General features: G+C 37.6%; 1 protein-coding gene and 1 long non-coding RNA gene across 2 annotated transcripts; both read left to right on the plus strand.

Annotated features, from left to right (window-relative positions):
• The first annotated feature begins 2,573 nt into the window (after positions 1–2,573).
• LOC126812063 (uncharacterized) lies at positions 2,574–16,059 on the plus strand. The gene is made up of 9 exons (XM_050538243.1): positions 2,574–2,734; positions 5,118–5,266; positions 8,902–9,059; positions 9,674–9,721; positions 11,006–11,125; positions 11,541–11,645; positions 12,706–12,921; positions 14,061–14,274; positions 15,951–16,059. The coding sequence occupies exons 1-9, from the start codon at positions 2,574–2,576 to the stop codon at positions 15,986–15,988; spliced, it is 1,209 nt and encodes a 402-aa protein (XP_050394200.1). The 3' UTR covers positions 15,989–16,059.
• Positions 16,060–17,413: 1,354 nt separating this feature from the next.
• On the plus strand, positions 17,414–23,473 carry LOC126822828 (uncharacterized). The gene is made up of 4 exons (XR_007681066.1): positions 17,414–17,561; positions 19,794–19,931; positions 20,412–20,532; positions 23,273–23,473. It is a non-coding gene; the product is annotated as an uncharacterized LOC126822828 (long non-coding RNA).
• Positions 23,474–25,773: the final 2,300 nt, after the last annotated feature.

Here is a 25,773-nt window from a genome sequence, read left to right on the forward strand (position 1 = left end):
TGTGTTACAATCTCCGATTATTGACTGGAGTTTACAGATTCAAAATCCACATTATGCCTCAATCAGACAAACCTACACAGCAACCGATTTAATAATATATCACAATTTAATAATAGTATTAATAATAAAATGATATTAGAACAAATGAGTACAAGTACGAATAAAACAACTACTAATAAAATGATATTAGAACAAATGAGTATAAGTACGAGTATAACAGCGTTGATCAGAATGAATGCACAGGTTATTCACAGTCACAGTATTCAATTTTACCAGAATTCGGTTGGAGTTTTCTTTACTCTGGGTGCTTCTACTGCTTTCAAATAGTAGTCTGTAGACAGTCTTTTAAATTTACATATGATTTCTCGGCGTTGTCGTATTAATTCCAACGTTGGCAGAATTACGCAGAATCTTGATGATCCAAAACTGACAGGGTGAATAATCCTCGAATCGGTATAATCCGACGTGGTAATAATCCACAACAGTAATCCTAAACTTGGATTACAACAGAGAAATTGTTCGATATGAAGCAGGGAAATGACGAAGTGCGATGTGTTTCTATAACATTATCCTTTAATGAATCCTCACATCATATACACAATTAATAATATAAACAAACGATGTCAAACAAAACATCACTATCAGGTAAACAGCCATTTTCCCATGAACTTACTCCTCACATCATATACACAATTAATAATATAAACAAACGATGTAAAACAAAAAAAAACAAAAAACAATATCAGGCAAACAGCCATTTTCCCCTGAACTTAGCCTTTACCTCTAGCGAAAACTAAAGGCACTAAAAACTTTTAAGAGTCGCCTCCAATTCTACTTTGTAATATTATATAATTACTAGGACTGTGTCATTTCGAACAGAGATAATTTCTCTTAAAATAGCGCAATACAATGCAGAGAGATAATTTCTCTCAAGCACCACAATAAGTACAACAGCACGAAATCGCAATCAATCGAGAACACAGATCACGTGGCTCAAATAGAATATAGACGGAGATCACCTGAGCTGGAATCTATGTAGTGCACCAGCTGTATGGAATACATTTTCAGAAAATATCTGACAATAGAATTCAATATCAGTTTTAAGTCTACAGTCTCTAAAACGTCCTTGTTCCGTGGTTGATTGATACCACAGTAGACGCTTACGGCTGGCCGCCGGGGCTATTCGTGAACTTGATTTGGTATTTGTTGGTTTTGTTTGCATGTAGTGCGGTCCTACTGTGCTTACTGTTTAAATGAATATGCATTATTACGGTTTTAAAGTTTCAAAAACAAATCTCTGTCCCCCGACTCTGATGTAGGCAAACTTTATGATCCATGTCATTTCATAACGAAATATTCTCCAAAAAAATCAACACCTGATCTAAAATATATAAATACATACATAAGGACGTATTAATCTACTATTTTAATAGTCTTAAACAGGTAAGTGAAAAAAATTAAAATAGTAATTTCTTTTCGATGATACGTGTGCATATCAAATTGTTATTCGTTCGACATCGCAGCCTCATATTAATATCATTTGTACCAGTAGGTGACAGTTACTCATGCAGTTACGTAATAACTTTTAAAATTGTCATTTGAGACTGAACATTCACTGGAGGAAGTTCAACTCTCTAGTTGTAAAGGCCTAGAGTTAAGTCACATTTCATTTTATGTCATTTCGATTTATTGCTATAAAATGAAATGAAATGGAGTTCAAGGTCCTATTATTCTGCCCCGACTGGGATAATGAAGACGGACATACGCCATACAGTGTGCTATGAGCGAAATTTTGTCCTGGCACTGGCGCTACGGGCTACTCTTATGTCGAATTCCAACTGCCAACGGATCCTTTACTTGCGCGTCAATGTGTATACGGACCTCGGTTTTTCGTCCCATCCGAACGACTAGACAGCTGTCTTTGTCAGGCCCTCCGTTATGCTCCACTGACAAGGGGAAACCACACGGGAAAATCTCGATGAGCTTTCTCGACCAACACCAGGAGCGAATCAACTACCTCCAAACGGGGAGTTGGATGGCTGAATGGTTATAATGTATCATAAAGTCTGTCATTAAGTCGACTGGCGTGGTTTCGAATCACCGGTTGTACGTGACCAGGAGTAGGGTCGCCTGTCCAACCTCGTGGGTTTTCTCCGGGTCCTCCGGTTTCCTCCCACTGCTAAAGACCCCTACGCGCAAGCGAATTATTGAAATAACATTAAACCATATGTTAGTCCCGAAATGACCTAGTTTGTGTCGAGTGGACGTTAAACCCCATTTCTCTCTCTCTCTCTTTCTCTCTCTCTCTCTACATCCAAACTAGCAAGCCACTTACCAACCGTATATATATATATAACAAACTGATCTCCAGGCTTCGTAGGATGCACTTGGAATATAGGAGCGACTCTATAAAGTGGTCATTGAACTATTAACAGGAATTCGGTTATTGTTGATTATCTGGTGCTTTATGTAACGACCGTGTCCAGCTGACAAGGCAAAGATAGGATCACACGACTATAAAAGATACCATGACCTAAAAACGGTATTTAGCCAGTGATAACATATTCATCGCAATGTTTCTGTTGTTGTTAGTTTTACCAGGATTACTGGCTGATGAAAACTTGTTTACAAATCCAGGATTCGAAAATACAGATGCTTGGATTTGTAATTCTTGCAAGGGGTCGCTTGTTAGCGATAGTCATGGTGGCTCACACAGTTATAAGGTAGAACAAAGGTAAATATGCATTCCAGGAGTAAACGGTAAGGGTTGTTCACACAATAGAACCAATCCGTACAACCATCATCTTAAACGGTCGCATCCGATCAATTTATCATACTAATGGCGGGATGAACCACTTGTTCTATTCTCATCCGATCATCCAACCCAACATGTTTTACCCGGCTCCGCTTAAACCATTTCTTTTGTACCCTGTGTGGGTCTTGTGTGAGTGGGTAATTCAACAGAGAAAGACAAACTTGGTCTGAGTAACTGCATGAGTAACTGTCACCTAATGGTACAAATGATATTAATATGAGGCTGCGATGTCGAACGAATAACAATTTGATATGCACACCCAGTGTCAGGCGAATAGTAATATGACATATGCATTCGATGTCGAACGACGTGGACGTATGTACGGATCAGGTGTGTGACAAATAGAAGTTTGACATCCGAATATCCACAGCGTTTTTAGATTCAGCACATATCATCGAAAATAAATACGTGTACATAAATATGTCAGCTATGTCGGATAAGAAGCGGCATCAGATGTTCTTGGTAGTTTACGCATGACTCGTGGATTTTATCCGTGTCCGCTGGTTTCCCCGGTCTATTAAAGACCTCTGCGCGCATACATGTACTTATTATTAAAATAAAACTGAATCATGTGTTAGTAACGAAATGACCTAGTTTGTGTCGAGTAGACATTAAGTCAATCATTGAAATAAAATTTAACCATGTGTTAGTCTCGAAATGACCTAGTTTGTTAAACCTCATTTCTCTTTCTTCCTCTGACATATTTATACACCTACATTTTCACGTGGAGGTATTATACCGTCGCCCCTGTGTGTGTGGACACTCTACAGGTCACAATTCTTGTTCGATTTTGACTAAACTTGAAATATAGGTTAATCGCTAAAAAATCTCGACTCCTTTAGATATTGGTATGTATCGGATCAAAACTTTATGAATTATGGCCCCTGACTGTATGAAAAACCAAGGTTTCAGCTTGTGGACACTCTAGAGGGCACAATTTTTATCCGATTTAGATGGTACTTGAAATGTCTGTTTAGAATCTTAGATCTTGGTTATACAGGAACGCAACTTTCTGTATTATGGCCCCCTGAATGTACGAAATATTTAGTGTTTAGCTTGTGGTCCCACTACAGATCACAATTTTTATCCTATTTAAAAAAAACGCTCAAATCACCGTGACACCATGATGACGGTTGACTTCGAATTTCGTCAAAATCGGACCAAAGCTGCCGGACAAATTGGCCGCTCTATGTACGCAAATAGTGTAAATGTATGTACTGTAAAGGTCGTGGACCCTCCAAAGGTCACAATTATTATAACATTTGGATGAAACTTGAATTGTGTGTTACAAGATCGTGGTTCCTTTCAATACTCGCGTATACCGGATTGTAATTTAATTTCCTGGATTGTGGCACCTGATTTTACGAAAAATCAAGTTTTTAGCTTGTGGCCCACTCCCCCTACCCCCCCCCCCCACACACACACACATAGGTCACAATTTGTATTCTCTTTTGAAAATCGTTTAAACATATCACAGTTACACCCCAATGGAGGCTGAGTTCGAAATTCGCTCCTTGTACGCAAATAGTCTAAAAATATGTATCATACCACGTTTGTGGACCCTCCAGAAGAACAATTTTTATCTGGTTTGGATAAAACTTAGAATGTATGTTTATAACGCAAAGATCTTGGTTCATGTCGATATATGCGCATATCAGACTTCCTAGTCACAATTTTTATCCGATCTTGATGGAACTTAATACAAATGTTTATATCTAAATGATCTTGGTTCCTTTTCGATATCCGTCCGCATCGCACACAACCTCCTGGATTATGGCCACTGATTATACCAAAATTTGCATTTTTTTAGGTTGTTCTCCATCCATCTCTTGCAAAATGTGGGTGTATCTTGCATGGCAACCGCATGTTGAATTATCTGGACATTCCATAGGACAGTAAATAGACTCAGTAACCATCTTAAAATAAAACTATTGCGCTTTTTCCGATAAGAAAGATAGAGAGAAATTGGGCTTAACATCCACTCGAAACAAACTAGCATATGGGGACTAACATATGGTTCAATTTTATTTCAATAATTCGCTTGCGCGTAGGGGGTCTTTAGCAGTGGAAGGAAATCGGAGCACCCGGAGAAAACCCACGAGGTTCGACAAGCGACCCTGCTCCCTGTCATGTACAACCTGGGAATCGATACCTCGTCAGCTGACTCATTGCCAGACCTTTTGATACAACGCGCACGCTCTAATCATTCCGACATCTAACGCCAACTATTTCCGATAATAATTATCAGTTATATTTATTTGTTGTGGAATGCTTTTGGTGATATTTTGCTTTATCACTTCAGAAAATACAATTGGGGTGGCATTTCACAGGAAGTGTTTATTCAACCAGGTCATAATTATTATTTTAAAGCTTATGTTAAACTGTTAAACACAGCGGACGGTAAACAATATCATGATATTGAGGGGATGTTGGATATTATAGATACAGATGGTCAGTTTATTTTTAAATATATTCAACAGATTATATATATTTATATTATGTAGGACTTAAAGGACAATATTGCTGCCAGTCATTATCACATATGTGATAGAGCTGGTTAAACACATTCCAAATATAATTTTAACACAGATCATTGCTACGATAGCTGAGTAATACAGGTTTCCTAAATCGGAAGTGACGAACGCCAAAGGAAAACACGAGTCATCCATCTATATAACTGACTGATGTGACAAGTGATAACAGATACACGGCCGAATATAAAAAGTTTTGGTCTTCGAAGGAATTATCAGTGAGCAGAAATTCGCGCGTGTATCGGTCATTGCTCGCTACTTCAGTCAGTTATATGGATGGATATCTCGTGTTTTCCTTTTTCTTTCATCACTTCTGTTTCTTCAAATTGTCGTTACCCATCTATTGTAACAATAATCTCTGTGTTAAAATTATATTTGGAACGTGTTTAACCAGTTCTATCACATATGTAATAATGGCTGACACCAATATTGTCCTTTAAATCTCCCTGTGGCAGATCTTTTTCTGGCTTCAAATTATATAAGTTATCCTTTATTCATATGACAAGCCCATAATCAATTATTTAGACCAGGCCATCGAATCGCCAAGATATTAAATGGATTAGAACAATCGGTCGATTTAATACTTTATTTTAAAATTTAATCAATTTAATTTTATGTTAATGGAAAACTATTACAATAACGGCTAGAAGTCTCTTGCAAAGCTGGTAAAAAAACAGTTTACTATATTATAGTTTTATTTGGATACATTTAACTACTGTAATGGATACTAGCAGGCCTGTGCACAGCTGTCAATAGGTTTCAGGTGAGATAGGGAATTTAGTCCCTATTACAAACTGAACATTAACTATTTTAATCGATGCTAAATAATGTAATTAAATGTAACATAATTAAATAATTAAAACGTTTAATGTGGAGTAATCGTATGTGTCATACAATAATCGACGGTGAATTATACAATTCAATGAGTTTGTGGGACGACTGGGTTGCTATAAGCCTAAGTTTTGTTGACGGACAACACCATACATTACATTGAGATTGTGGGATGACTAAGTGGATGTAAGCCTAAGTTTTGTTGACTGGCAGTTGATTGGAATTTTTCAGGTAAACACAAATTTGATACATTTGGTAAGACAAGTTTTGTCACACCTGGTGATTGGTTTGCCGTAGGTGGTGATTATTATGTTCCACATAACAGTAAGTTTATTCAGCTTCACTCAGAGAGTTGTCCCCCTGGTTTATATCTTACTCGGTTATCCAGATAGGATATCAGACTATAGCCACTTCGTCCAGTCTTCTTTAAAATATAAAAGAGAAAGAGAGTGAGAAATGAGATTCAACGTCCACTCGACACAAACTGTATGATTCAATTTTATTTCAATAATTTGCTTGCCCGGAGGAACCACAGAATGCCCTCAAGGTTCAAGTTGAACAGGCGACCCTATGATTCACGTACAAGCGGGGGAATCGACACCACGCCACTTGACACGAAGACAGACCATATGACGTAACGTGCACTTCATTCGCCACCACCCCCTTAGTTCTAGTAAAAGGTAACAGTTCATCTTATAGCATTGTTTATTTCAATTTCAGCCGAGAGTATTCGATATTATCTACAAGTACCGGAAGTAGGTGTCAACTATCTAATAGATGATGCAGAATTAACACATATACCATATATATCAAACTTTATTGGTCAAACAAATGATCAGATAGATCATATTAGAAAAGCTAATTTATCAATAACGTAAGAATGTGTAAATGACTTTCATTTTTTTTATTTTCATTGCATGCCTGTATTTTCGTACTATTTTTTTTCAAACTATATTTTTTTTTCAATAAGAATAGGATTGGGGAATAAGCTAGGCCTATATAACCCCTCTCCCTTTAACAAAACAATACAAATTTAATAAATTTATTAATTAATAAAATTTTGAAAGGAAACAAAATTTTACATAATGGTTGCTGTTGGATTTAAGGCCCGAAAGTGTACTACAATATGACAGCCTAGTGATGGTAATGATAATAGACGATTACAGTACTTAAAATCTATTATTTAATTCTAAAAAATTTTGCACCTCAGAAAATTTATTTATTTATTTTGTTCAAGTGAAATATCCATAGTGCCATACAATAGAAATTTTGTGTTGGCGTATTCTGTTGATAAAATTGTATATACATGTACATGTATTTCGTGCATCTGAAAATAAGGGACATCCCAGGAGTAAGTGATAAGGATCTTCAAAAAATGTGTCCACATCAGCAAGATGGCGAGTTATGTATTATGTGTCTTACAAATGCATGTGCATTTAAATCACTATTTGATAAGCGAAGTCTTGAATGGATGATTTGACATTTTCTTTTGCCAATATTGTAATAATTAAGGTACCAATTAAGTGATCATGTTTTGAACGTTTTTGTTTAAAAATATTTGAATTACGTATCGAAAGATCTAGATTGTTCTAAAGTCTGGCGGTTGAAGGAAAGAAATAATTATAAAATTGATTAGTTTTACCAAGTTAGTTTGGAAGGTTTTAATCATTTATTAATGAATATTTAGTTGTTTTTGTTTTGTTTTGTTTACATTATCATAAAGTTAATCAGTGGATAAAGAGTTTATTATTTTATATAGATATTTCACGATACAAAGATATAGTTAGAAGACTTGGTATTCGATATCTCTCACCTGCGAGTAAAACTAAGTCTAGTCCTTAAATCAGACAAATGTTTCAATTAGCAAAAATGTATATACAAAATATCGTTTTGAATGATTTATGATATATGCGGGGTTTTCTGTCTCTTTCAGTCTTGGTGGTTCAAATCCATCGGCTCTGGAAATAAATGTAAGTAAAGTTTTTTTTATGATTTGCACATAAACAGCCCCGAACCATTATACAGTTGTCAAATTTCCGATAAATTATCAATTAAATAAATGAATATTTTGTGTTGCGGTTCGACGTCCTACATTCATCACCATCAACTACGTGGACAACATACATACACAATGATGTATACATGACACTATTAATTCCTACGCTGGGCACCCACCAATATAATGCAAACGTTATTTTTAGTGTTTTCCTCACCTTTCCATTTGCCCTCTTTTTGCATCAATATTTTTGTGTATAGCGTTCACATTTAGGGTGGCCATTGCATGGTTACTTGTATATTACTTTTAGTTTGTGAATATCAGGATTTACATTGGTGAATATATGCCCCAGTTGCTCCATCTGTGGTAGAAAGCGTTTAACCCAACGAAAATTTTGGCGAAAGTTAGAGGCGGTCAAAGAGACCGGAAATAACATTGGGGGGAATTAATAGGGAAATTAATGGGATACTTTGTCCAGGAAGCGCTGCCCACCCTCGTGTTCTTCTTGAGGGCGACGTTCTTTCGAGATGGCGGCGATGACGCCATGCTCAGTTCTTGTCCATAGTACACTCTTACTTGTTTTCAATATGCATGGATTGGAAAAGTATGTTGTTACTTAAAATATCTTACTAGTTATGACTGAGAAATCCTATCCTGGTTAAAAGCTAATTATCAAGCCATTACGAGTAACACGTCATAAGCAATTCGAGATATCTTTGAGTTGTAGGTTCAACAAACTCGAAGCGACTTTGGATGGGGTTCTGCCGTAAACGTTGACTACATCCATGACTCTAAGCACAGAAACTATCAGAACTTCTTTTACGATATATTTGAATGGGGTGTGTTGGAGAATGCTCTGAAATGGCCAAACTTAGAGCAAACGAAGGTATAGTTAGTTTTACTAAAGCTGCTTAAAGATGCATATATTGAACATTTCACTCATAATTCTGAGCGAAGATTGTTTATTTTCCGTTTTATCATTACATGTTTAAATTTCGCGGGCATTCTAATTCATTAAAATCGCCGATTGTCCAGAGGTGGTAATGAATGTCTAATTAATAATAGTTTATATATCAATTGAAGCCCAAACAAAGATATGTGTTTTATTTATCGTCCATTAACACACATTGCATTAATATGGTTCTGAAAAGATGATCAATTGGTTAATATAGTTGTTTTTAAATATAATAATAAAAAGTATCGCCCCGTTAAATGCCAAGAGAGAAATAAATTAGGTTTACTGTCCACTCGACCAAAACTAGGTCATTTCGGCACTGGCGTATGGTTCAATTTTATTTAAATAATTCACTTGCGCGTAGGGTTTTTCGGCAGTGCGGGGAACCGGGGGACCCGGAGAATGCCACGAGATTGGACAGGCGATTCCACTCCTTAATAGCTTGGAATTAATTCACGTGACTCAATGACATACTTTATGACGTATCCCCCGCCTCCTTAAATGAAAGGAGTAATGTGACGAAACGATTTACATCATTTTTGTAGGGTATATTTAAACCTGGTAATGCGCTAGCAGCTATAGATGCTATGAGGGCAAGAGGGTAAGTAACGTACTATTTCAATTCATCCTCTTTTATTGAAGGCGCTGGTTCACTAACCCAGGTCCTGTGTACGTCAAAGATAACTCGACAGATGGATTTGAATTTAGAGTAGGCCGAAACCCGAGTACAGTTTCCATCAGAACACACTATAATGAGATGTTGAGGCCATTTCTGGTATTTGTTCAGCCTAAAATATTCTTCATGTTATTTATTTATTTTATCAACAGAATAAAGTTGAGAGGACAAAATATGTTTTGGGGAGGAGAGAAACACGTTCCATCATGGCAGAAAACAATGATACCAATCGATTTAAAACTGTCGTTAGAAAAACATATTATAGATATGGTGACTACCTTCAGGGGAAAGTAAGTTTATTTTATTGATTTATAACAGAATCTCAGACGCTTCTTCGGGTACACGTTTATTCTTAGGCGTTTTAATGTGGATAATAGTTCTTTCATTTATCGACCCACTTAAAGTCTACAAAACACAGCTTGACAGTTCTTGCCTAACTTATAATTAATAGCGATTTCCCGCGCCAGAATAAATAAAGATGTAAAAATCTCGGCATAACCACTTCAGTGAAAGCGGACTTTGAATAAAGCTATTTTGCACAAAGTGGACGTTAAGCATCAATGAAATTTAAATGAAATACGGTTTAACGTTTAATTCCGACTGGAATAATGAAGATGGGGCTACTATAGAGACTTGTGACTTGTTAAAAAAAACTGAAATGCTTCCCTTTTGGTCTATGTGAAATTATTCGCGGAGGAGATGTAGCACACAACTATACTGCGCCCATTCGAAAATCTGGACAATCGCATGGCTGATCAATAAACTATGAATTTAATAATCCTATAGATATGCAATAAAAGACGACCTATCAACGTCTGGTTAACTTTGCGATCACGTAAGAGCCGTTTTACCTTATATAATTTTCTATTTATACAAGGATCACATTGTTGCCCAAGACAGACCCACGCGATTTTCCAGTTTGGTTTCCCCTGGTCAGTGGGGCAGGACGGGTGACCTGACCAGGACCAAAGTCTAATCGGTCGGGTGGAACAAAAACCGAGGCAAGTAAAAAAAACCTTTACAATTGGAATTTGTCTGGGTAAAATAGTCCTCTTTGCATATTGCATGACGTGTAGTCGTATTTATTAGTCCGGTATGGGCAGAAAAGTAGGACGTTAAACCACATTTCATTTTATTTTCGTTTTACAGATTACAACATTGGGATGTAAATAATGAAAATATACATCTACATTATTATGAGGACCAACTAAAGGATCCGAAGATAACCCAATGGTTATTTGAACACGCACATCGTTATGACAACAACACTGAATTATATCTAAATGATTATAATATTGTTAACGGTCAATACTCCACGGTGGTACGTATTATTGTTACACTCCGCAGTCCGATGTCGCGGTTGGAGGGAGAGAGGGAGAGAGAGAGAGAGCGAGAGAGAGAGAGAGGAGGGGGCGGGTAACGTCCACTTTACACAAACTAGGTCATTTCAGGACTAACACATGGTTCAATTCTATTTCAACAATTCGCTTGCGCGCGTAGTCGTCTTTAGCAGTGGAAGGAAGCGGGGAGGCGACCCTACTCCTTGTCAAGTACAAGCCGGGAAACTAAACCACGCCACTTGATCCATTGACAGACCTTCTGATCCAACGTGCACGCATCAACCGCCCCCCCCCCCCCGGCACAACTAATTACTTCTGGTTACGTTCGTATAACTGGTAGTTGACAAAGCTAAGATTATCCGGATTAACCATCTTGTTTTACTTTATTTTATCCAGGCATATCAGGATCAAGCCATGAAATTTCTAGCAGCCAATATACATGTTGATGGTATTGGGGTACAGAGTCATCTTGGTGATGCTATTGATATCTCGGTTATCAAGGTTCGTAGTTATAAGACTGTAATATGTTTGTGATACTATTGAGATCTCGGTTACCAAGATCGACAATAATATAAGACAATAACGTGTGTGTGATAGAGAGGCCAAACTGATTTAATTGATCAATACATGACCCACTTCTTGTGGGCGATGTTTCGTTAAAATTTCAAAACTTCAACTTAAATATTCGGAACTAAAAGCCTTGATAAGAGCAACTTTGTCTTTAGATTAGCTATTTTCCAGATGAAAATGAAGGCCAATTTTCAATGGGTGTTCCCGGGGAAATGAAATTCAAATAAGTGCGGAAACGTCAATCATTACACTCAAGAACATCTCTTTAACGTCCATTCGACACAAACTAAGATATTGCTGGACTACCATGTGCTTCAATTTACTTCAATAATTTGCTTGTGCGTCGGGGCCATTAGCGGCGGGGAGGGGGGGGGGTGGCGACGACCCCATAAAAAAAGACAGATGACCCTACTCCCCGGGATTGTAACCAGGTTACTTGACTCAATGACATCTTATGATAGACCAGGACCACTAGACCCCCATCCCCCGAGCTATTTGTGAAGCGGAGAATACAGACTTGTGTACTCTTAACATATTTTAATACACAGACTTATGTGATAGTCAGTACAAACAAACATTTAACACTGCTTAGAGAAATAGGGTTTTATTTCCACTCAATACAAGGGACTAATACATGGTAAATTTGCATTTCAATGAATCACTGGCTCGCAGAAGCCTATATCATTGTGGGTTACTAAAAACCTACGAGATTAGGCAGGCTACCCAGGCCAGATTTTGCCTTGTGTATCCAATATTTTGCTTTGTTTACCCTATATTTGGTTTTGTTTACCCTATATTTGGTTTTGTTTACCCTATATTTTGCTGTGTTTTCCCTCTATTTTGCTTTGTTTACCCAATATTTTGCTTTGTTTACCCAATATTTTACTTTGTTTACCCCACATTTTATTTTTTTTAACCTATATTTTGCAATAAAAATCACAGAACAAATGTATGTGCAATTGAATCACTATTGGATATGCTTTTTTTATAGAGAAGGTTAGATGAAATAGCCAAAGTAGGACTTCCAATATGGATTACCGAGCTGGATATCAACGAATCAAACGATCTGAGGAAAGCTGAGAAGTATGAAGAAGTGATGAGGCTATATTTTAGTCATCCTGCTGTAAAAGGGGTCATGTTCTGGGGATTCTGGGATGGACGACACTGGCGACCTGCTGCTGCTCTGGCTAATGGTCACGATGTGACGGTAAGAATTTCATTAAATATTTTCATCAAGATAGTTTTGTTACCAATAATGTCCATAATTTATAAATAACAATGAAAAGCAAAGAAACAATTCCATCACACCATTATCTTTCATGGGAATTGTCCTCACTGATGGAAATCAATATACTGTTTTGACCCATAGCATGAAAAGCAGAAAATATAGACAATATTAACATATATTCCGTTATGCTAGGTTATACCACTAACACGATTCGCGCTACGATTAAAATCGTGGTTTTAATCGTCGTGATCCTATGAGGTCTCATCATATATTGAGGTCAGTCGTAACAATCGTGTTAATCGTATCCGAACATATCTGCACATACCAGATCGTGGACCTACAGGGACAATCCTATCGTAACGCACGGCACTGGGAACCCAGAGTTAGCAAACAGTGTGTGTTATTTTGAATACGTTACACTGGAATGATATTAACATCCTACTTCTCTGCATCAACTTTGCTAATGAAGACGGGCATATGCCATTCAGTGTGCTATGAGGAATATTCTTCCCCAATAGCAGCGCAACGATCCACTCTTATATCGGATTGTAACTGTAAAGCGTCCTTATGCGTGCATACCCAAATGTGCGCGAGGTCCTGTTTTCCGAAAAACGGGGATCACGGTGGCTAAGTGGGTAAGGCGCTGGATCGCTAGCCTGGAGGTCGGGTGTTCGATCCCTGCATTGGCCGAGAAAGTTCATCCAGATTTTCCGGCGTGGTTCCCCCTTGTCAGTGATGCAGGACGGAGGGCCTGACAAGGACAGCTGTCTAGTCACTCGGATGAGACGAAAAACCGAGGTCCCGTGTACACATTGGCGTGCACGTAAAAGATCCCTTGACAGTTGGAATTCGATATAAGAGTAGGCCGTAGTGCCGCTGTCCGGGCAAAATTACCCTCATAGCACACTGTATGGCGTATGCCCGTCTTCATTAGCCCAGTTCGGAGCAAAACAGTAGGACGTTAAACCCCATTTCATTTCATTTCATTTTTTCCGAAAAACTAGACCATTTGCCTTGCCCGGCACCAGTGATAATGGGGAAATCAGGATAACCAGATCCAGGTCACCACTGCTGCGCATTTCAATGATTTTACATTGTTTACGAATCATATTTTATAGCCGAATGCAGCTGGGAAGAAGGTAAGAGAATTACTGAAGCAAACTTGGAGAACCGATGTGCATCACAGTCTTGCCCATGGCCATACCATAAATATGCGAGGATTCTTAGGTTCTTATGAACTGAAGATTCGACATGATGGCAAAACTATTCATACGGAAACATTTGATCTAGGGAAGAATGGAAATCACTTAAGAATAAGTCTAGCAGGATCTGGTAAGTAGTCACTTTCCTGTATCTTAAAGTTAAATAGGCCCTCTCCTGTCCCGTTAAGGTAGCCCCCTAATCTGTGTCCGGCAGGCATCCCCCTAATCTGTGTCCGCGGCAGGCAGCCCCATTCCTGAACCTGGATGGTAGTCCCCTTCCCGTATACTTAAGGTCCCTCTCTCAAATCTTTGGCCTAGCAGTTTCCGTGAAACTTGAACATAGTCCCTTATCTATACCTTGACATTTCTGGTAAGTAATTCTTTTCCGTAACTTGATTGTACTCAATGGTAGTCCGTTGTCTATACTTTGACGGTTCTTATAAGATTCCGGAGGGTATTCCCTTTCCTGTACCAAAATAATTGATGGTAATTCCTTTCCTGTATATTTAAGGTAGCCCTTTTCTGTACCTTGAAGGTATTCCCATTCATGTACCTTAAATATGCAGGAAAGGTACTACCATCAATTTTTGGGTACAGGAAAGGGAATACTCCTGTCTCATACCTTTTATAATAATGCCTTTCCTCTACCTTTATAATATTTCATTTACTCTACCATGATGGTAGCCCCTTTCCTCTACCATAATGGATGTCCCTTTTCCGTAACGTGAAACGTGATTGTAGTCCCTTACCTATAATTAAAAGGTAATTCCTTTCCTGTATCTTGAAGGTAGCGCCTTTCCTGTAATTTAAAGGTATCCTTGATCGTATCTTTAAGGTAGTCCCTTTCCTATACATTGAAGGTAGTGGCCCTTTGCCGTATCTTGAAGCAAGCGTCTTTCTCGTATCTTGAACGTAGTCTCTTTCTTGTAGTTTGAAGTTAGTCACTTTCTCATATCTTGAAGGTAGTTCCTTTCCTGTAATTTGAAGCCTGCCATGTCTCTCATATCTTGAAGATAACCCCTTTCCCATATCTTAAAGGTAGCCCGTATTTTGAGGGGAGTTCCTTTCCCATATTCCCGTATCTTGAAGGAAGCCCCTTTCCTGTAATTTGAGGGAAGTTCCTTTCCCTCAGCCCCTTCCCGTATCTTCAAATCAGTCCCTTTCCCACATCTTGAAGGTAATCCATTAGTTTTCTTTCCTGTAATTTGAAGTATTAAGTTCATTTCCCCTATCTTGAAGGTAATCATTGTCCCGTTTCTTTAAGGTAGCTCCTTTCCTGTAATTTAAAGGTAGTTCTTTTCCTGTAATTTAAAGGTAGTTCTTTTCCTATAATTTGAAGTTAATCCCTTTCCTGTAATTTGAAGTTAATCCCTTTCCTATAATTTTTATGATCTGGTATTGTAAACCGTTTCCTAACGAAGGGCATGCCTTAATTAACACTAGGTTTGGATAAAAAGCTCCCAACCCAGTACCATTCCTGCCCCATGACATTGGGAGATCCTAGTATGTAACTCGCCCCTATATACCCATCCAATCTGAACAAAGCCTGTCCCGTATGTTTGATACAAATCCAATTTAAATGGGAAAGGAAGGACTGGAATGTACACCGTGCCACTCCTTCCTCGTCCATTCCCAGTGTTGGATCCCATGTGAACGCATTGCTGCCTATCAGCCATTTATCAATACTCTCTTGTACATTAGAGATATTGTCCTCTAACAGCGAGCTTTTAAATGTTTGTATTTGATTTATATACTGGATAAACAGGAAAGCAAATATGATTTACCTTCCTATTTTCTTAATTTCAGGAAATAGTACAAAGGTTGGCCATATCATAATCGGATAATTCTGCGGCAAATTTATTGTTTTAAGAATTTAGTTTTTAGAAATTCTAATATAATAATGCATTAATAAACAGTGGTTGTATTACAAACAAATCTTCGTCTAGTCTGTCGTTCAAAACTGTTACAATTTGAATAAAATGAGGATGACGGAATCTCACATTTTACTTGCCAACTAAAACAGGTTAAACAAAAAAAAATCAAAATTCTATTTTGGATATATCGGATGGCCCAGAAAAAGGTGTACACTATTTAAAGTTGAATAATTCAATCAGTAGAGTGCCAATATCATTCAAATTTCATTGACGTTTGACTACATTTTAATTTGCAGACCGTACCGGTCAAATAGAGTTAACATAGTACGCGTTTTAATAACGATGTCAAATTATGCGAAAGTGTGATGCGACTTCTCAGACCGGCAATTGTCAAAAATCCATATTGTACAACATGTGGAATATGAATGATATGTATACAATACAGTTTGAATTATTCCAATTTAAACAGTGTATCCTGTTTTGTCTGGGCCATTCAATAATGTAGGTGAATATGACAATCTTACAATTATAGGGTTGATTGGTTTGTTGACATGAACAGTCTGTGGTGACACATCTGAATCATTGTACCATGCGTTTGAGTTTCAAAGTACATTAACAATAGGCACTGAAATCAAATGTCAGTCATCCGATATATTTTGGTCCAGCTTGGCACTCTAGTCCCGATAGCATTGCATCAGAAATGAAATGAAATGGGGTTTAACGTCATACTGTTCTGGTCCTAAACTAGGCTAATGAAGACGGGCATACGCCATATATTGAATATAATTCCAAAGACACTTTACCGTATATCTTTAACTGCTGATCAAGCTTTCAAACTTTTGAAAACTTTACAAACCGCCCTTCCCAAGATTTGTTTTGTTTCTTGGGGATTAAACTTTAGTTGCAGAATTTGTAGCCGAAAGGTGCAAAGTCCATCGTCTGTGACCCGTGACTGCGATCTCATAATGGTACCCGACGAGTTTGAATTGAAATGGGTTTGTGGCCAAAATGTGCAGAAGTCCACCATCTCTGGCCCTTAATTGCGATGTCATAAATGTACCCAATGAGTTGGAATTGAAATGAAATGTGTTTTAGCGTCCTACTCTTCTGCACAAATCAGGTTAACGAAGATGGGAGTATACGATTGTCCTTGACAGATCCTCCTCCCTTGATCAATGACAAGAAGAAACTTTCTCGGTCAACTCCAGGGTTGAATGTTCTGATTCACTAAATGATCGAGGCTCCCGTCGCCTTTGCCAATATTTGTCAAGTTATTGTAATGATTTAACAATAGAATGGGTGATGTATGATATCTGAATCATTGTGTTCTTCTTTCTTACTGATTTTATTGCGTCTTTCATGCCTGTTGGCGACATCTGCTAGAGACAGCGGTATTGTTAGTATGATTTACTTATAAAATGTTCTACATGTTTTACACCGTGCCTAAGATTACATGTTCTATAAAATGTTGATGTGAATAAGGCTATATAATTCAGCCGAGAGACAGAAACAAACACACAGTGGAGGTAGACAGAAGCAAGCGGTAAGTGGAACTTTTATATTCGCAGAAACAAGGTGAACTTAAATGAAAATGTCCAAGTTGTCTGCACGGACTGGAGAGAGAGAGAGAGAGAGAGAGAGAGAGGGGGTAACTTTCACTCGACACAAACTAGGTCATTATAGGACTAACATAACATATATACTCTTCAAACAAAAGTAGGGGATATTGAAATGCAAATACCTATGCATATTGTGATATGATAAATAGTCAGGAACACTTGACATGCTTTGAGAATATGTTCACAGATGATGAACTTATCGCCCCAACAGAACTACCGAGCTGCAAGTGCGACACGCAATAGCGTCATACACGTGGTTCATTGTCAAATTTGACACTTTAAGGAATGGTTGACGAAAACTGCCGATTACTGTTTTATCTTATCCATGTTTGCTTTCCTATCGGTTTTTGCATTAGATCTACTGTTTAGCGAATCTTTGCTTTAGTGTGTTACGTTGAATTTGATCAACGTCAACCGACAACACTGCAAGAATTGGCCGTGGCATTGCAAGATGAGTGGTTCAGATTGGCCCAAATCGTGATTGAACGGTTGATTACGAGCATGCCACGACGAACTGCTGAATTGCTAAGGATTGGTGGAGCAATTACTCATTATTAAGACAAAAATCAAAAACGTCCATTTTCACTTTTGACAGTCTAAATCTTTGCGAGTGAAATGGGGCCGTCAGATAAGAAGACAATATGAACTGTTTATTATGTTCATGTGTAGGCAATTGGCCCGTTATTAACATACACTAGTTACCTGTAATAAAAACAGCAGTGCATTTCCGCAGTTTTGTATTGTTTCTGAATATACCCTACTTTTTTTGAAGAGTATAGTTCAATTTTACGGGTATTTCGTAGTGGGAGGAAGCCGGAGAAATCCCGCGAGGATGGACAGGCAACCCTACTATTTGTCACGCACAAGCGGAGATTCGAACTCACGTCACTTGACTCAATGACAGGCCTTCTGATTCAGCGGGCACGCGTTAACCTCGCCAGACTTTTGGGAGGCATTCAGTGTACCATGAGGACAGCGGCACTGCGGCCTCTTCTTATTTCGAATTCTAACTGTCAAGGTTTCTTTTACGTGTACGCCATATTTATACGCTCGGTCTCGGTTTTTCGTCCCATCCGAACCACCTTACTCACTGAGTCACAGCAGTTATATTTCATGTGTGTATCATGTTTATTTGTGAAGAGTAATTTTGCTGTTAATTTAAATTAATTTGTTAACTTTATTCATAATATATCATTCATTTTGTGGATACTGAATATTCTTTACCTTTATTCATTTTAAAAATATGTTACACATAAGTCTGCACAAAAGACCAAGGGAAATCTTGCGAGAGTTTTGTTTTTCGAACAAGTATTTCATATTTTTTCTTAATTTTTCTTGAATTAATATTATCATATAGAATCTTATGATTATATCCGGTATTATTCAGATCATGCTTATATTATGCTCTAATTACAATTGCACTTTCATTCAACTATAGTATAAAATAGGAAACATACGCAGGAGTCACGGAGAGTTAGTGAATCAGGCGCTGGTTTTCTAACCGGAAGGTCCTGCATTGGAATCTCTGTGCTGGTCGAGAAAAATCCCGGTGTTTGTCAACGTGGTTTCCACTTCTCAGTGGAACATCACAAGTGGTTGGAGAAAACAATAAGACGTTAAACGCCATTTTATTTCAGCAATCCTATCAGAGGATGCGTAGCTTATACGCGATGCGGTGTGTCAATTAAGAAACGGCGAAATTGTCCGTTTCTACCTGGTCAATTGTCATCTGTAAACTTTGGTTTTGTCCATCACGAACGATTCGGGAGCCGTGGTAGTTCAGTGAGTAAGACGCTGACTCGCTGACCTGATTTTCCGGCGTGGTTTCCCCTTGTTAGTGGTGTAGGTCGGGATGTCTGACAAGAAACAACGTCTAATAGCTCGGATGTCCCGTGTACACATTGGCGTGCACGATAAAGAACCGCTGACAGTCGGAATTGAATTACTGCCAGGGTAAAATTGCCTTCCTAGCACATTTCATGGCATATGCATGACTTCTTTAGCATGTTTAAACCACAAAGGTAGGATGATAAACCCCATTTAGTAACCGTAAGGATTAGAATACTTTAATCTGTGTAATGTTTTTACGAAGAAGTGTGTTATTGTTAGCAAATGGATGGTAGACCATCTCATTTAAAAATATTATATAATTTCAGGTTAATTTGAAAATAAAACATAATTTTATTTGGTCAACATGAAGTGTGAGATTGTAATTACCGTGTTCTTGGTGTTCACAATGGTTGTACAGAACGAAGCTTTTGTGTCTTTGCAACCCACAACTGTTAAAAGATCACGTAAGTAATTACCAATCAGAATTCTACTGCTACTAAGACTACTATAGTATTACTACTAATACTACTATACTACTACAACTACTGCGAGTACTGACGGTACTAGTACTACTACTAACGGTAAACGACTACTATGGCTACAGTCGGTACTATTACTACTACGGGCGGCACTACCACGACTATTCCTGTGACTACCAGAAGTACTAATACTATTCTAGGGATTTAATCCGCTTTCCCTTGGGTGATATCGCGGACAACTGAACAGTACAAATCTGGTCGATTCCCCATTCCCTGACATTTACCATTTCTCGACTTGATATAACAATTTGTGTATTAAATATAAATTTTATGTTTCGACGAAATACGTCAAGGTAAAAGTGACCTTTTATGTTTCGACGAAATACGTCAAGGTAAAAGTGACACGGTACCTACCATTCTGAGTATCCAAAGAATTTTATTTCGTACACCCATTTTCGATTTTAGCTGACGGCACAATACTAGAGGAATGGTGTGATGGACCAACCGGACGACTTGAGATAGGAGATGGAATCAGAATAGACTGTGTTGACTATGAATGCAGAAAAGGACATATGTCCATTACTGGGTAAGTTTTAGACAATATGTAATACATGTACAATTTTTAGAACGCGTGCACACCAGTTAGAAGACTTGTACACTACGTGTATTTAGAAATGAAATGGCGTTTAACGTCCTACAGTTCTGCCCCAACTAGGCTAATGAAGATGGACATACACCATACAGTGTGCTATGGGGGACCTTTTGCCCGGACAGCGGCGCTAGGGCCTACTCTTATATCGAATTCCAAATGTCAATGGATCTTTTGTACACGCAACTCGGTTTTTCGCCCCATCTGAACGTCTATTTCTTGTCCTTATCCAAACCCACCACCCTACACCACTGACAACCGGGAACCACGGGACCTCCAGTTTAGCGAGCTAACGTCTTACTCACTGAGCCACCGTGGATTCCTGTATATTAATTAGAACACTTGTATATCAGACTTGTACCATTTACAATACTCGTATACGATTGAGAACACTTATTTAAAGTGCACATAAGATGGGCTTGGGAACTTTACGATGCGTGTAGCCAATGGTTACTATATCAACTTTACGGCAAGTTCACACCAATCTGATTGAAACTAATTCAGTTATCTTCACTCAAAGTCGTAAAAATAGACCTCCCTTAAAAGCGACTTTGCCAATCATCGAAAACACTCTTAATACCCTCAGACGCCAGTGACGTCACAGTGACCGAATGCATATTCAGAATGTTTCGTCGTTCGTTTCTAGAGTTTTAAGTCCACTTCCACCTAGGGTGATATCGTAGACAAGCAGAATGTTTATTCCTTAATTACCTCCCGTCTTCATTAGCCCAGGTTAGGAGCAGAACAGTAGGACGTTAAAACTCCATTTCATTTCATTTCCTTAATTACCTATATACAGCCGGCCTGTGTATTCATTAACGCCTGGCTGATTCATTAATCCCCCTAATTAAATAAAACAATAGACTACGGAATAATTTGTTTTGTAATTCATTTTAATTTAAGATCCAATTTAGAATTTGTTTCATAATGTACGGTCGTTCTCGTTTCTCACGACAGCAATTTTAATACCCTCTAACATCGTGTGCAGTCCAATCGATTCGAGATACATATTCGTCAAAAGAGTATTGTGGTTCTAATTTCCCCGAGTAAAAGAGTACAGGAGTAAAAAGATGTGGTCATGCAAAATGTATCATAAAAGTCAAACATGATTGAAAAGCGATTTGTAAATGACGATCCGTTATCATCGTACGGCGGATTTGACTTCATTACTCTGAAATAGACCGTAAAAATGAAATACGAAAAAATATCTCAATATACGTTAGAATTAACAGTACAAATAAATTTTGTGGCTAACCATCTAAATGGAATAACAGACAGGTTGAGAGGGGTCATCTAACTATCTTTGTGTATTATGGCAAGTAGTGTCGTTAATATCAGTCATTAATTAATCAATCCGACTAAAGTAATACAGACTTGGGGCCATAAATTAATTTACATCTCGGTGTTAGCAGGGATTGTTAGTGGGATTAAGAATGCTGATTAGGTAAATTATCTTTTTTACGCCGGCCAGATCAAAGACATCACTCTAGGTGGAACGTGTGCGTAGTACCCACGAATGAACTAATGGTAGAATCGTACGATAAAAGTTGTTCTTTGTGTATAGAAATGGTTATTATTATATATAGCTAATAATGAATATATCGACAACTGACTGACACCATTTGTATTTCTGTACTTATAGAGAATAGTTTGGGATATCAAGTATTACGGGGTTATCCAAATTACCGGTAAATGCGCTAATTGCTTAGGTCGTCTTTAGTTGTCACGGTACCTATTTAAACAATGACACCTTAAATGGGTCTACGGCATGATACGGCATTTTAAATTCACTCTAAAGTATTCCAATCACAAATGTCTAATCTATAACAACACCAGACGATAATTCGGTGATTATGATTATGCCAGTCACATGTTAATTGGACACATACACACTTGTCAACTGGTGGTGTGTATTGTATTGATAACGTATATAGTATGTGCAGTGCATGTGACGTCACCAGCCAATCAACCGGATTAAGGTAGTAATTGAAAATTTGAAAACCGTTTTTGGCTTTTGAATACTTAAACCTCAAAAGCTGAATTTATTTGTCTGCGATATCACCTCGGTGGAAGCGGACGTAAAATACAACTAACTAACAACAACAACAATTTATTTTACTGCGATATCACTTCTGTGGAAGCGGACGTTAAAACAACAGATAGTAGCAACAACAATTAATTTTATTGTCTGCGATATCACTTCGGTGGAAGCGGACGTAAAATACAACTAACTAACAACAACAATTAATTTTAATCAGATTGGTTTGAACTTGCCGTAAAATGGATATAGTAACCATTGGCTATAAGTACATTCAATTAAGATTTTTAATCTTATGTGGTCTTTAACGTTATTGAACGTGGATAAGGCTGAGTACAACAAGCATAGATCAAAACAATGATACATTAGAAAATGGGGAGGGGGAGGACTGGAGGACCCGAAGAAAACCCACGATGTTGAGCAGGCAACCCTACTTCTCGTCACGTACACGCAGAGCGTCGAAACCACGCCACTTGTATCAATGACAGACTTGCAGCATATTGCATGTCATATACCCCTTCATTAGGACATTAAACCCCATTTCATTTCATTTCATTTGTCTATGTTAAGTATAAAAATGATATCAAAACCATTAATTTCTGGATTTTATAATTTATGTTATGTTTTTTATCATTCTAGTGTCGGTTACAACGCCTTTGTCTATTCCTCTCCTGACTGTTATTTAAAGAAGAAACGTGACTGTTGCTACCAATTGGTTAAACGTGATCATAGAAGCGCCCCATGTAACAAGGGAGAAAAAGTTCAATGTCCTCCACCTCCACCAACACAGACGGGCAAATAAATAATCTTCCCGAGTAATAAAATGAACTGAAATCTTTATATGTGTTTTGTATTTGTTCCTGTTAGACTATATACAGCAATTCCCTTTCCCCATTTTCATAACTATTTGTTCCGCTTTTGTTGATATAGACTGAAAGAAGTTATATTTTCTGCCATGAATTAGAGGCATAAGGTTTAGGAATTGGGAAAATCATCTATAAAATTGATAAAATTGATTCCGCGGTCTATAGATTATTTTAACCTAATTATATTTTAGCAGATGGTTTTGACATGTTGGGTTATGTGAGGATAACAAGATCAAAATAAACAGAATCTTCAACAAATGTTCATAAATGCTATAAATTTAACATTGACTTCAATGAGGAGAGAATTACTGGACGTTGTCTTCTCTTAAAGTTCAGACTAGAGTTGTGTTCTCTTGAAGATTAAGCTAGCTCGAATTCGAGTCTTGTATATCTTACCATTCACTTCAACTGAAGTAGGGTTTAATGTCCCACTTTCCTGAAAAACAACCGGCCTAATGAAGAGGAGCATGCCATACAGGTTGATTGCGGGGCGCCAATGTTTACACCGGTGCTTTGGTGTTGCTCGTCACATTCGAACGACTAGACCCTGTACGTCTCAGGCCTTCCGTCCTGCATCATAGCCGGGGGGAAGGGAAGTTGGAGGAGGGGAGAGGGGTCAGCCAATACCTGGAGCGAACACCGAATTGCAGGTTAACATAGAATGCTTTTTGAAAAAGATTGTCAAATTATGCGAATGTGAGATGCGACTTATCAGTCTCGAAAGAGTCAATATGACATTATGTTAAAACTATTTGCCCGGCTGACCTACAATTTGAAGTAAGGTTGCCAAACTCCCATAGTGTACTATATACGTGAAATGTTATTGAATTATGCCAATTTAAATACTGTACTCGCTTTTTCTGGGCCACCCCATATTGTAGGTTAAAGGTGCATTATGTAAGATTTAGACAAATAGCAGACAGTTCTTTCTATTATAGTTTAATAATAGATAATGAAAAAAGGATATATTAAACATTTCAGTCAAATTACTTTATTCTGAGTGAAGTTATGTCTGTTTGGGAAATAGTGGATTCTCGATTGTTATTGCTAGCGTTGTTACGGTAGTAAACAAAGTCTCGATTATCCATTTTTTTTTTAATCAAATTATTAAAAGACGATATTGTCATTGTTTCAATACATCGAAAATCGCAAGCATCCGATTGTCTAGAGCGTTGATTATGGCCATTTCATGTTAATAAACGCCTAATTAATAGTTCATATAACATTTGAGCTCTTACATAATGCATCTTGAATATGACATCCTTATGGTTAGTTGATATGAACAGTCTGTGGTGACACATTGGGATCAATGTACCCTGGGTCTGTGTTATAAATTTCCTTAACAATCGGCATTGAATTCAACTGTCAAATATTCGATATAGTTATAAATACAGCCTGACAAGCATGTCGATAATCCGATATTTTTTGGTCCACCTTGACAATTAAATGTCACTACTGCCTTTGTTATCTGTACCTACTGCTCGAAACACCAGATACTACCAGAAATATACTTGGGGGATATTCTGTACAACCTTCAATATCGAAAATCAAAGAGAACAGGTAGCTTGTCTGCGAATCCACTGCTCACACATCCTCATACCTGATTTGACATGTGTTATAGGAATGTCTATAATAGAATGGGCGATTTATATCTGAATCATTGTGTTCTTCCAGATTGTTTGCGTCATCCCCGTTGACGACATCTGCTAGAGACAGTGATATTGTTGGTATGATTTACTAAAAAAAAATGTGTTTTAAAGCTACAATTTCATATTTTTAAGTTATATTTTTAAACTTTATTAAAATAAAGTCTTAAAATAGATGGTATCCATAAACCGTCCTACCTTGTTAAAGAATAATCCTATTAATCCTATAATTCACTATTGCCAGCTGAGAAATTGGCAAAAATATCATTTTCAACTTCAAATTCCAACGTTTGAAGGTAGCTAATGGATGGAGGCAATAGGAAAACAAGGGAGGTAATTGTGTTATTATTTCCTAGCTGTGTTAATGATTTTTAAGGGTCGTATAATAGTGAGTTGATAACCTATTGAGCAAAAATAAACAGAAATAACTATGTTTTGACTTTCTTAGAAAATATGAAATTCTCGCTTTAATTTTCCCCAACAATACATGTGCTGTGACAGTTGATGAGTTTAAGGCTATATAATTCAGTCGAGAGAGTAAAAAAAACCCCAAAAAACAAAACAAAAATACAGTTTACACTGACAGAAGCTAGGGTTAAGTAATATTCAGAGAAAAGAAATGAAATGG

Source organism: Patella vulgata, chromosome 1 (genome assembly GCF_932274485.2).
Source record: "Patella vulgata chromosome 1, xgPatVulg1.2, whole genome shotgun sequence".
NCBI classification, from domain to species: Eukaryota; Metazoa; Mollusca; class Gastropoda; family Patellidae; genus Patella; species Patella vulgata.